Below are 12,214 nucleotides of genomic sequence, written 5' to 3' on the forward strand. Positions count from 1 at the left end.
CCTCTGAGGAAGAAAAAATGAAGAATCACAGATGTGGTGCATTTTACTTGGATGGTCATTCAACGCCTGTGTTTTTGTCCAGTTTAAATTTGGCTGGTAGAATATCCCTAGGTGTTCAAAAGATTTTACCTGGTCAATGGGGTGATTATCTAGTCCCCATTTAACAATTTGACAACTTTGAGAAATTATCATAATTTTAGATTTTTCATAATTAATTCCCAAGGAGTTGATCTGGCAGAAGGAAGAAAAAAACGAGTTCAGAAGTCTTCTAAGGCTGATCTGAGTATGAGAAAGAATTGTAATATCATCTGCGTATAAAAGCAATCTTATTTTATGTTGGCCTAATGCCGGTGGATGTCCATTTACATCCTCAAAGTGATGAGCCAAATCATTTAAGAATAGGTTGAATAAGTAATAATAATAATAATAATAATAATTTATTATTTGTACCCCGCCCATCTGGCTGGGTTTCCCCAGCCACTCTGGGCGGCTTCCATAGAAACCAAAAAACCCCACTAAAATATCATACATTAAAAACTTCCCTGAACAGGGCTGCCTTAAGATGTCTTCTGAATGTCAGGTAGTTGTGTATCTCTTTGACATCTGATGGGAGGCCGTTCCACAGGGCGGGCGCCACTACCGAAAAGGCCCTCTGCCTGGTTCCCTGTAGCTTTGCTTCTCGCAATGAGGGAACCGCCAGAAGGCCCTCGGCGCTAGACCTCAGCGTCCGGGCAGAACGATGGGGGTGGAGACGCTCCTTCAGGTATACTGGGCCGAGGCCGTTTAGGGCTTTAAAGGTCAACACCAGCACTTTGAATTGTGCTCGGAAACGTACTGGGAGCCAATGTAGGTCTTTCAAGACCGGTGTAATGTGGTCTCGGCGGCTGCCCCGAGGCACCAGTCTAGCTGCCGCATTCTGGATTAGCTGTAGTTTCCGAGTCACCTTCAAAGGTAGCCCCACGTAGAGCGCATTGCAGTAGTCCAAGCGGGGTGCATATGGGGGGGCCTACAGGTCAGACCCCCTGATCTAAAATGACAAATATGGGGCTGGATATTAGTAAAGTCCCAGTTTCTTCCTCCAGATTGTGGTCACCCTACATATACCATGAGTCAGTCCCACCCAATTTTCTACACAGTACTGTCACGAGCTGGTCGGGAAATGAAACACCATAGCCCATCTTCTTCCCAGCCTATTTTAACTTGTGTGAGAGGCTATTTGGAAAGAGAGAGAACTGTCAAAGGTCTAAAAAGATGTCTATGGCTGCTTCAGAGGAGGATGAGTCTCAAAGCACCGTCTTCTCTTAACCATTTGGTATTCCATAAGTAACCTGCTTATTGACTCATGTAAATTCTCACCACCACTTTGGGTCCATCTCACCCCTTAATTTCAGAATGTCAGATGACTCCTGACCAGAGTTGTAAAGACCTGGAAGTGAAAACTTGGGGGGAAACTAGAAATATATTTACTGTTTTTTCTACTTTAAAAAAAATTGAAAAAACACTATAAAAATTGGAGGGAAACCTTTTTTTTCATGGGTTTTTCCATAGCTCCACATCTATAGTGTTCTCCTGATGGATCAAACTGAATGCCCACCTAGTCTAGTCTCCTGTTTCCCACATTGGACAAGCAGATATGCTTCAGAGACAGCAGTGTAACAGTGGCAAATTCTGCTTTCGTTGTTGGCAGACTTACACCTAAATTCAACTCATAGGAAACCAATATTGCCTCCCTATGAGGAATCATCCACATTTTACAGGATGGTTCCTACAGAATCATCCATTCATTCTAGAATTTGTTCTTGGGGGAAGGTCTTGCCATGCAACTTCAGATCAGAATTGATCTGAATTGGGTTGATGTCGATGTCAAAATCAATCCTCATTCCATCAGTTCTGTTCTGCATATTACCAGGGCTGGCACAGTCAGATAAATACTGGGGGCCTGCACTGCTGGTGATAGCATCTTACAATCTCCAGAACAACATATGATCAGTGCCATATTTTACAGATTAATCCTCCTTCCCCAGGCACCAGCTGTTAGTTAGCTCTGAACATCAAGAGGCAAGGCTCAGACCAGAACCTAAATGGGAAAACACCAGTGAACCTTGTAAGATGCTACTTGGACTAATGCCAATCTTCCTACCCTGATGGACATTGCCACAAAAACTTCCTGAAAACTAGAAAGGAGTCTCTCCTTGTTGACCAGGTGTTTTTGACTGTGCTCAGAACATCTCCCCTATGAAGGTGGGATCATCACAATGAATGGAGCATTGTCTCACCAACTCTAGCCTGTTCTTAGCCAGCCCCCACCTGCCTGCCAGTTTAAAATGTGGCCTTGGCTGTCAACTTTCTCCCCCTTAGTCTCATTATTTTCCTTGTAGGACTTGCGGGAGGGGTGTGTGTGAGGAAACCAGAACCGGTTGTCTCTTCCTCTGTCTGCTGTTGGCTCCAACTCCACCTGCTGATGGTGTCCCTACCTTCTGCCTGATCAGCCCCAAGGGAACGCCACAAAGGGCACATTTGGGCCTTCTTAAACCATGAGCCAGAATTCTCTTGGCCAAAGCTGACTTCCTTTCAAGTCGCAGCTTCTCTGGGGATTCCCTTCATCATATCACGAGGGTTGGACTAGATGACGCTTCCAACTCTACAATTGCAAACCCACTCACAGGGACCAGGGAGCAAAGGCCCAGTGCATCTATGTTGCATCAACCTAGGTTTCTGCCTGTGATGGACTGCAAACCCATATATTTGTTGCTGTTTAGTCGTTTAGTCATGTCCGACTCTTCGTGACCCCATGGACCAGAGCACGCCAGGCACTCCTGTCTTCCACTGCCTCCCACAGTTTAGTCAAACTCATGCTGGTAGCTTCGAGAACACTATCCAACCATCTCGTCCTCTGTCGTCCCCTTCTCCTTGTGCCCTCCATCTTTCCCAACATCAGGGTCTTTTCCAGGGAGTCTTCTCTTCTCATGAGGTGGAGCCTCAGCTTCAGGATCTGTCCTTCCAGTGAGCACTCAGGGCTGGTTTCCTTAAGAATGGATAGGTTTGATCTTGCAGTCCATGGGACTCTCAAGAGTCTCCTCCAGCACCATAATTCAAAAGCATCAATTCTTCGGCGATCAGCCTTCTTTATGGTCCAGCTCTCACTTCCATACATCACTACTGGGAAAACCATAGCTTTAACTATACGGACCTTTGTTGGCAAGGTGATGTCTCTGCTTTTTAAGATGCTGTCTAGGTTTGTCATTACTTTTCTCCCAAGAAGCAGGCGTCTTTGCTGTCAAAATGCACACCTACAATGCTTTAGACAGGCCCTTTTGCAGTATTATTTATTCATTTATTTACTTGCTTGTTTGTTGTTTGTTTTTATCGGATTTGTACTCTGGCCTTCCTCCCAAAGAAGCCCAGAATGGCAATGGCCATCAGGCCATGTACACCAGCTGTTTACTAGGTCTCAGTGCCAGCAAACATGGTCCAGGCTAAGGAAGAGAACTACGGTACTTGAGCATGGTTTCAACTTTGGAAAAGCAGCATACAAATAAATTGAGGATGAGAACATGGACTGCTGAACCCCATGGATGCTGCCCCATGTATTTTGAATCTCTCTATCCTGGAAGCTGTGGCTACTCAAAAGAGTGGGATAAATCAGAAAGCAATGGGTTTGTGATAGCCGTCTTCTGAGAAGTCTGCTCAAAAGTCTACTCCTATTGGTTTCTATCTATGAAATCCATGGGGCTGACTACAAAATCCATGGTGCAGTGCCGTTCTGATCAAAACGCACTTGCATAAAACATCATTATTGTTATTTATTAGATTTATATACCACTCTTCATCACAAGAACCACAGAATGAATGAATGAATGAATGAATGAATGAATGAATGAATGAATAATGATAGCAGGCCAAAAAATGGACAGTGTGCAAGTGAGAGAAGTCAGAACCCACAGATCAATCAATCCATCAATCCTTATTGTTGTCAAAGACCAGACAGAGACCCATAGAAGCAATGGAGTTTTCTTCTATCTGCAAATTTGAAGTGCAGGATTGTGCATTAGTGGAAGCATATATATTTCACCCTGAATAAATGAAATTCAGCAGCAGCTTTCAGAACTCAATGTACAAGTTCATTTTTTTGAATCTGTGATAAGTGTTTTCTCTGAGACATACTAGAAGCTAATTAAGGAAGTTCATACTTGAACTCCAAAGAACGGTCTAGTGCATTGAGTTTAATTTATAAAAAAACTATTGTGGCACAAAGAAAGCTTCACTGCCTCCAGACTGATTCAGTTGTGAGGCTTCTTGTCAGAAACAGAGCCAACATCTCCTGGACTAAATGAGGCAGTGGTACCAATTCTTAGATTCTCCTCCAGAGACCAAACTGAAGCAAAGTCCTGGTAACCTTCTAGGTTTTTGGATTACAACTCCCATCATCCACAATTAGGGTGGCCTATGGTCAGGGATGAAGGGGGTTGCAGTCATATGGAGGACACTGCCTTGGCTACCGGTGGACCAAAGGAACTCATCCATCGTGTTCCCAACATCAAGAGAAAAATAATGGGCAACAGAACTCCTTGGAAGACCTGAGAGTCTTCTGGCTGCCAAACAGAATCCAGGAATGCTGTTCCCATGGATGAACCAGGTCATTATGTCATCTTTCTTCCAAAACACTGCTAACTATATTTTTAGTTGTACAGTGGTACCTTGGTTCTCAAACGCCTTGGTTCTCAAACGCCGAAAGCAAGTGTTCTAGTTTTTGAACGTTTTTCGGAAACCGAACATCGAATGCAGTTGTTGGTTATTGTTTCTGGGGTGCCTGCACCAATCAGAAGCTGCGCCTTGGTTTTCGAACGGACTTCTGGAACGGATTAAGTTTGGCACTTTTGTTTTTGTATTTATTTTCCATTTTTGTTTTTGAGGCTTTTTCAGTTCATTTGTCTTTGTGACTGTGTGGAACCTAGTTCAGCTACTGATTGATTGATTGATTGATTGATTGTGTGACTGCGGAAATGGATAACAGTCCCCCATCCAAACAATGAATATCATCAGTGCAGGTAAGGAAAAAATAATAATTTTAATTTTTATCATCTACAATGCTGTCTTATTTATTTTATAGTACAGTACATTGGTTATTGCTTTCATTTTATGGATCAATGGTCTTGTTACATAGTAAAATTCATGTTAACTTGCTGCTTTAGGGGTTGTTTTTAAAAGTCTGGAACGGATTAATCCCTTTTGCATTGCTCTCTATGGGAAAGCACGCCTTGGTTTTGGAATGCTTTGGTTTTGGAACGGACTTCGGGATTGGATTAAGTTTGAGAACCAAGGTACCACTGTATGTTCCATTGACTCTATTTAAAAGATGGCTCATTTGTACTGTTTGTTTTTTTATTGGTGTTCATCCACCACTTTAGGAAACGTTCAATCTCTTGGAAAAGTGGCTTATAAATTAATTTTTTTAAACTTCTTAAGAAATAGGGGAGAAATACGTCACCGTAAGGAAAACAGAAGCTGTCCTGTTGCCCATTCTATTCCCAAATGGGATAGGTGTCGACGGCTTGTCTCTCCTTGTGAAGAGACAGCAGGTTTTTGTACAGCTGTGTGTCACTGTGGTGGATCTTCGGAGGAGGGACCCACCTGACTGTCACAGGTAAGTCACTGAATTTATCACAACCCTTTCCATACCTGTGACAATATTCTAACTTTTCCATCATTTTTGCCCTTTTTTCCTTCTCTGACTGTAAACCTGACCTTAGGGCATTTGTTGTTTAGTTTACAATGAGCCTTTCATAGAAAATGTACTTGTGATCCTAGCCAGAACGGGATATTGCAAAACCATGTTACCTGCCTCTTCTTTCCTCAAGAACATTGGACAGTTAATTCAGGCTGGGTGGGAAATTCTTTTCCTTAGTCTAGGTCAATGTGACTGTCTTTGGAAATCATTTTTTGCAAATTTCCGTGGTGGCTAAACTCAGACATAATTTTACTGGTGGGTGCTAAAGATAGCAGAAAAGTGAATTTGAGCTGTGCTACTCCAGGTACCCAATATGAATTAAGGGCAGTTTGGATAATCCCCGAATTGTGCTCCAAAGGTCACATTAAAGCAATACACCAACCAAAATGTCACAAAATAGCGTGAAGCATTTCAGGTTTCCAGAAATCTCCATTCTGGGTGGCCTAAACACTTGCACCTTACGTTGTGACATTTTGGCTCACCTTATAAAATGGTTGGATCTGGGTTGTGTGTTGTTTTTCAAATGTAGCTCCCTTTACTTTTTCTAATTTTGTATTTTCATTTTGGGACTTCCTAAGCAGAGGAATAGAATAGATTCTGTTTCTAGATAGCTCTGCAGTTCAGAGCAACATGCTCCCAATCTAAGAGAAACAGGACTCTCTGCATTCTACAACACAAAATGCAATCATCTGAAATGGAAACCAGGGTCAACTCTGTGCATAAAATTTCACCAGAACTGAATGGGGTTTGGGAACAAACTGAAGTGACCACTTTGCAATTCACAGTGCATCAGAAGGTTGAAAGCAACCTAACCCATGAGATTGATGATCAGATCTCCTGATTTTTTTCCTTTGCTGTTAAATCAACTGCACAGGCTTAATTTATTAATTGAAGTAGAGGCACAGCAGCAAAGATTAATTCCGTAGTCTCAATTGCTGCATCCCAGACTTACTGTTGGTCCCACTGGAAAAATATAGACGCTTCTTTCTTTCTTTCTTTCTTTCTTTCTTTCTTTCTTTCTTTCGGAATATCTGCACCCCATGCTAATCATTGCTCAGAGTAGACCTGCTGAAATGAACAAATTTAACTCCATTAATTTCAGTTGGTCTGCATGAATTAATACTGAGTTGAGTGCAACCCAAATGACATTAACAATAAGAATATTCCATTAATCCGTTAATATAGGCATGTCCAAATGTCCAAATAGGCACCTAAATGAGACTGGTGGTTATAAGCCATGCATTAAAAGAGAGAAAGCACCAGGGCTGGTGGTCTTCAGATTACGATGAGATCTTCAGACCAAAAGGGGTTCAGCAATCAATCTGTCTCCCGTGGGAACTCTGCGTGAGGAGAATAGAGGGATTCTAAAATCTCTCAGTAACCTTTCCAAACCCAGAGTTCTATGGGGGAAGCCATGACTGTTTAGAGTGCTTTGAGCCTACTTTATAGATAGATGATAGATGAAAGATGACAGATAGACGATAGACGATAGATAGATAGATAGATAGATAGATAGATGATAGATAGATAGATAGATAGATAGATAGATAGATAGATAGACAGATAGATAGATAGATATAGATAGATATAGATAGATAGATAGATAGATAGATAGATAGATAGATAGATATAGATGATTGAATCTTTATTTGAACTAGCCGTAGCAATAAAATATAATAAAATGTACTGAAGATAGAGGTAAAAACTTAACTATAGAAAATACATTTTGGGGGTTTTACATCATTAATCAAATGATAGATTTTATTTTAATTGTCCCCGCTAAAAACCTCGCACTTTTTGTGCGGTGCAAATGGAGCTGTACAAAGAAAGGTAAAACTGCTTGTAAATATATGTACTGTATGTTGGGAGAAAACCTGGTGAACATTCTGTGAGGACCGAAAAATATATGTACTGTATGTTGGGAGAAAACCTGGTGAACATTCTGTGAGGACCGAAAAAGAAACCATGAATTGATTTGAAAACATGGGAAATTGAACTTAAGCCCAAGAAAATGAGAAACTATAATTTAGAAGATTAACGCTTCCCTATTACCTGACGACAAGACAAACCAGTAAGACAACTTATTCAGAGTTGCTTGTTCGTCTTTTTCTTGTAACATGGTTGAAATCATTTTTTAAAAAAATATATGGGTAAAAACCAATGCTCCCCTTCTGCTTTCAGTGGAGACATCTGTTGACATTTGAGAAGGGGGCAGAGTTTTCTCTAATTTTCCCTATCCAAGTGTATCCCCCAGCCTTTGAGATCCATTCCAGAGGGTTGTGGGACCTTCTGAACAGTGTGAAGCAGTTGGCAATGAGGGGAAACCAGAGAAAATCCTCTCCCCCTTTCTATGTTCCTAGATGGTGTCTTCACATAACTAGAATGGATTTCACTTCAGGGATCTTTATCCTCCGAATTTGGAGTTAAGGCTTGTTCACAAAAGTGAAGCACTGCCTTATCCCCCCAAATGACCCTCTCAGCGGGCAAAAATGGCCATTGCGTGGTCTCCCAATGGGGGGGGTGCTTCTGCCCTCTGTTCCTGCTTGCGAGCTTCTCATAGACATCAGGTTGACTACTGTGAGAGCAGGACAGAGGACTAGATAGGCCTTTGCAATCCTCATCCAGCTGAACTCTTCTTCTGTTTTAATGCTATGTTCTCTATCCATTGTTGGAGGCTGTCTCTCAATAGCATCTGCTGGGAATTAAAATGCATGGAGCAGTGTAGCTCTCAGATTGTCAAATGACATGGGCTCTGTTGTCAAAGTCTGGGAATCGGACTTCCAAAATGGCATCCGGGCATATTTTTGCTGCGGCGTTATGGCAACTAGGACAATTTTTTAATTTATTTTTTAGAATAATGCTTTAAAAAATGAAAAAGAAGTCCAAAATGGAGAGCCAGTGTGGTGTAGTGGTTAAGAGCGCTAGACTCGTAATCTGGTGAACCGGGTTCGTGTCTCCGCTCCTCCACATGCAGCTGCTGGGTGACCTTGGGCCAGTCACACTTCTCTGAAGTCTCTCAGCCCCACTCACCTCACAGAGTGTTTGTTGTGGGGGAGGAAGGGAAAGGAGAATGTTAGCCGCTTTGAGACTCCTTCGGGTAGTGATAAAGCGGGATATCAAATCCAAACTCTTCTTCTTCTTCTTAAGCTAATTTTTTGGGGGCGATGTTCCCCCCCCCAAAAGCTCAAAAACTTTGAAAAACAAAAAGGCAACCCTACTTTTGGATTATGCCAACCCTACTTTGGACCAGATCCAGAAAGGCTCATTGTATATTCTTTAAATTACTTATGCACAATGAACATAGGTGCTGACTCCCTGGGCCCCTGGGTGCCTGAGCACCCACAAAATTTCCCATGAACGGACTGGGCACCCACAAATTTCAGTTCCAGGGCCATGCACGCTGGATGGCACCCATGGCCTCAGGCAGCCACAGTCCTGGGGCCACGTTTGCACTCCTGACAATGATAGTTCACCATGTGTACAAGAACAAATAAGGTGCTTTGTAGATCTCTCCTTTGCTATGGCTGTCAGTATAAATATGTGAGTTTAAAAGTGCATATCAGGCAGGGAATGTATATCCCAGTTCCTAAGCAGCTCCCCAGTTTCTAAATTAGTCTTAACTTTGTTTTATCTTTGTGTTAATTGGTTTTAACTCATCAATATTTTATAGAGCGGAGATGAAAGGACAGAAGTTCAGGAAGTTTCTCAAAGCCCTAGAAATGTCAGACTATGACCCCAAGACCTTTTGCATGGAAACCAAGCTCTGTAGCCTCTCCCATTAGCATAGATGTATGATCTACAACTCCCTCCCATGTGCACTATGGTATTCTAGTTGCAGATATTCCTAACCAGACTCATGCACTGTAATGAGGAGGAGAAATCTCTGAATAAACTCTTCCTCACCACAGCTCAAGGGTGCCAAGAATGGCTGTGTTGCTTCATAGACCAAAAGATACAGGTTCAATTATGTGTATATTGCACAACAGTATTTTCTGTGCTATGAAGCATTAAGGTTCGGTTCCCCTTGGCAATTTTCAGAGAATCATGAAGACGTCGAAGGGGTCTTCAACCACACTTAGTCCAACTTACAGCCCAATGATTCCTCTTTCTAAAAATAGATGGTTTCAGGAGCCACCATTTAAATTTGCTCACAGTGATTCAGAGTAATGCAGGAGTATTATGGGGAATTTAAATGGCAGCTCCCAGTTTCTGACACCATCATCACATGGAGCACAGTAAATCTTTTAGGATACATCCATATGATATATTAAATCGTGGGGCACTCTGAGAATATATAATGCATAATAGTAGTTAAAAAGAGACGAAGGCTTCACAAGCAACAGTATTACAAAGTTTCTTGAGGCTGGAGGAGAAGAAAAGCTTTTGGAGGAGATTGACATCAACAAGTCATGCCTTCCAGATAGTCAAATGTCCTTACAAAACATTTCAGGACACAACTTTGGGGAATAGAGTCCGATTAGTGCTTCCTTTATGAAATCAAGTAAATTATTATATTATATTATATTATATTTAATATTCCCCTGAGACACAACACTTAACCAAATTTCCCCTTGACTTCCAGGTCAGCCAACAGTACCTCCAACCGTGAACGTCTTCCCACCATCCCCAGAAGAATTGAAGAGCTCAGACAGCGCCACCTTGGTGTGTCTTATGGATGGCTTTTACCCAGGCGTTGTCCAAGTTACCTGGCAGGCTGATGGCACCCCCATCTCCTCTGGGGTGGAGACAACCACGCCCACCAAGCTGAATGACAAGTACGCGGCCAGCAGCTACCTCAGCATGAAAAAGTCCGACTGGGAGAGGAAGGAGGAAGTCACCTGCAAAGTGACGCATGAAGGAAAGACCGTTGAGAAGGTGGTGAGGAGATCGGACTGTGCCTAAAGGCTGGATGGATCTGATGAGTTTCTCGTGCCTCCAGCAGCTGAGAAGAAAGAGTCCTTTCATGTTCAAGGGGGCCAAGTTTATTCTCTGATTTCCTCTAATGCTACGTTGATCCATCAAGTCTGGTTTCCTTCCTATGTCGTTCCCCTCCCCACACCTCCTCCCTTCCTCTCCTCCCTGGAATCTCCTTTGTGTGTTGGCTTATAATGTTAGCAAATTAATAAAATGTCATACATTTCACCGGTGTGATTTCTTGACCCACTTCTTCATTCCATCTCCTTCAAGCAAGCTGTATTCATGGTTTCCTGTTATATTATAGAAGGAAGTGTGCTGTTACTCTGCCAAAGTACACTCAACTCAGGTCTGTGGCTGATAGGAGCAGTGGTAAAAGCAGTGCGATTTCAGGGAATGTAGGAAGTGGCCTTCTCCCAAGTCAGACCAGTGGTCCATCAAGGTGGGCATTTTCTACACTGGTGGGCTGTGGCTTTCCTGGAGATCAGGCTGGGTTCTCTCTTAGTCCTACCTACCAGTTTAGGTCCTGAGAAATGGAAAAGGTCAATTTCGGTTTGGGATGCATCCCAGATTCATTTCTGGTGGGTATTTCAAACATTTCCAAACCTTACTTACAATCCAACATGTTCTTCCTTCCACTCAGTGGCTCACTCATCACATTCAGAATGTTTAATGAAGAGGTTCTAGGCTCTATTGAATTAAAATCATGGGTTTCTCCAGAGAATAAAACAAAACAAAACAAAACAATAAAATAAAATAAAATAAAATTCCATAATCACTGGGAAGTTGTTAGCCAATACCTTATACGCAATACTGTCATGTGGTATGTAGCCCATGAAGAAAATGCCACAGCACACCTTGTTCCCAGCTTTCTGCGCACTCCTATTTGAATTAGGCTATCTGGGGGGTGGGGGGGATGTCAGGGACTGGGCAGAGAAGGAATGGTGCAGACCGCCTCCCCATCCTGATCCCTCCAGGGAGGAGGAAGAGGAAGACAATACATTGGTACCTCGGCTTAAGTACTTAATTCGTTCCGGAGGTCCGTTCTTAACCTGAAACTGTTCTTAACCTGAAGCACCACTTTAGCTAATGGGGCCTACTGCTGCTGCCGCACCACTGGAGCACAATTTCTGTTCTCCTCCTGAAGCAAAGTTCTTAACCTGAAGCACTATTTCTGGGTTAGCGGAGTCTGTAACCTGAAGCATCTGCAACCTGAAGCGTATGTAACATGAGGTACCACTGTATAGATCTAGAACAGGGGTTTGAGGGAGGTCACAGCTCAGAGGCAGAGGAGGGTGGAAGTTGGGAAATCAGGGGAGATGAAGAGACAGGACCAGAATGGCAGCTGGCTGACACGCTGTCTTTAGAAAGCATCCCAGACCCTTCATCTCCCAGAACCCGCGAGCCTGAAAAGCAGGAGATCGAAGAGCTCAAAGACAGAGGGCACATAGCATCACCCATAGAAGTGATGACAAATGAGGAAGTGGGAGAGATGCGGGTGGAGATTCACTTGGAAGAACATCATTATCCAAGAAGATGGGTTCTATAGCTTCTCTCTGTAATATTGAAATA

At 42.7% G+C, this 12,214-nt stretch overlaps 1 protein-coding gene across 50 annotated transcripts in view; it reads left to right on the forward strand.

Annotated features, from left to right (window-relative positions):
* The window catches only part of LOC308465380 (immunoglobulin lambda-1 light chain-like), a 157,515-nt gene that overhangs the window by 129,257 nt on the left and 16,044 nt on the right, over nt 1–12,214 (forward strand). For 16 of the 50 annotated variants that reach the window (XM_080985313.1, XM_080985324.1, XM_080985307.1 and 13 more), the window contains exon 3: nt 5,607–5,644. The exons of 10 other annotated variants lie outside the window; for them this stretch is intronic. In XM_080985313.1, coding sequence (XP_080841439.1) covers nt 5,607–5,644 — 38 coding nt within the window. Of the gene's footprint in view, nt 1–5,606; nt 5,645–10,310; nt 10,871–12,214 lie in introns of those variants that run through there. 24 more of the 50 variants (XM_080985302.1, XM_080985305.1, XM_080985346.1 and 21 more) reach the window with 3 other exon arrangements.

This window comes from Podarcis pityusensis (assembly GCF_964106645.2).
Source record: "Podarcis pityusensis genome assembly, chromosome: 16".
NCBI lineage: Eukaryota > Metazoa > Chordata > Lepidosauria > Squamata > Lacertidae > Podarcis > Podarcis pityusensis.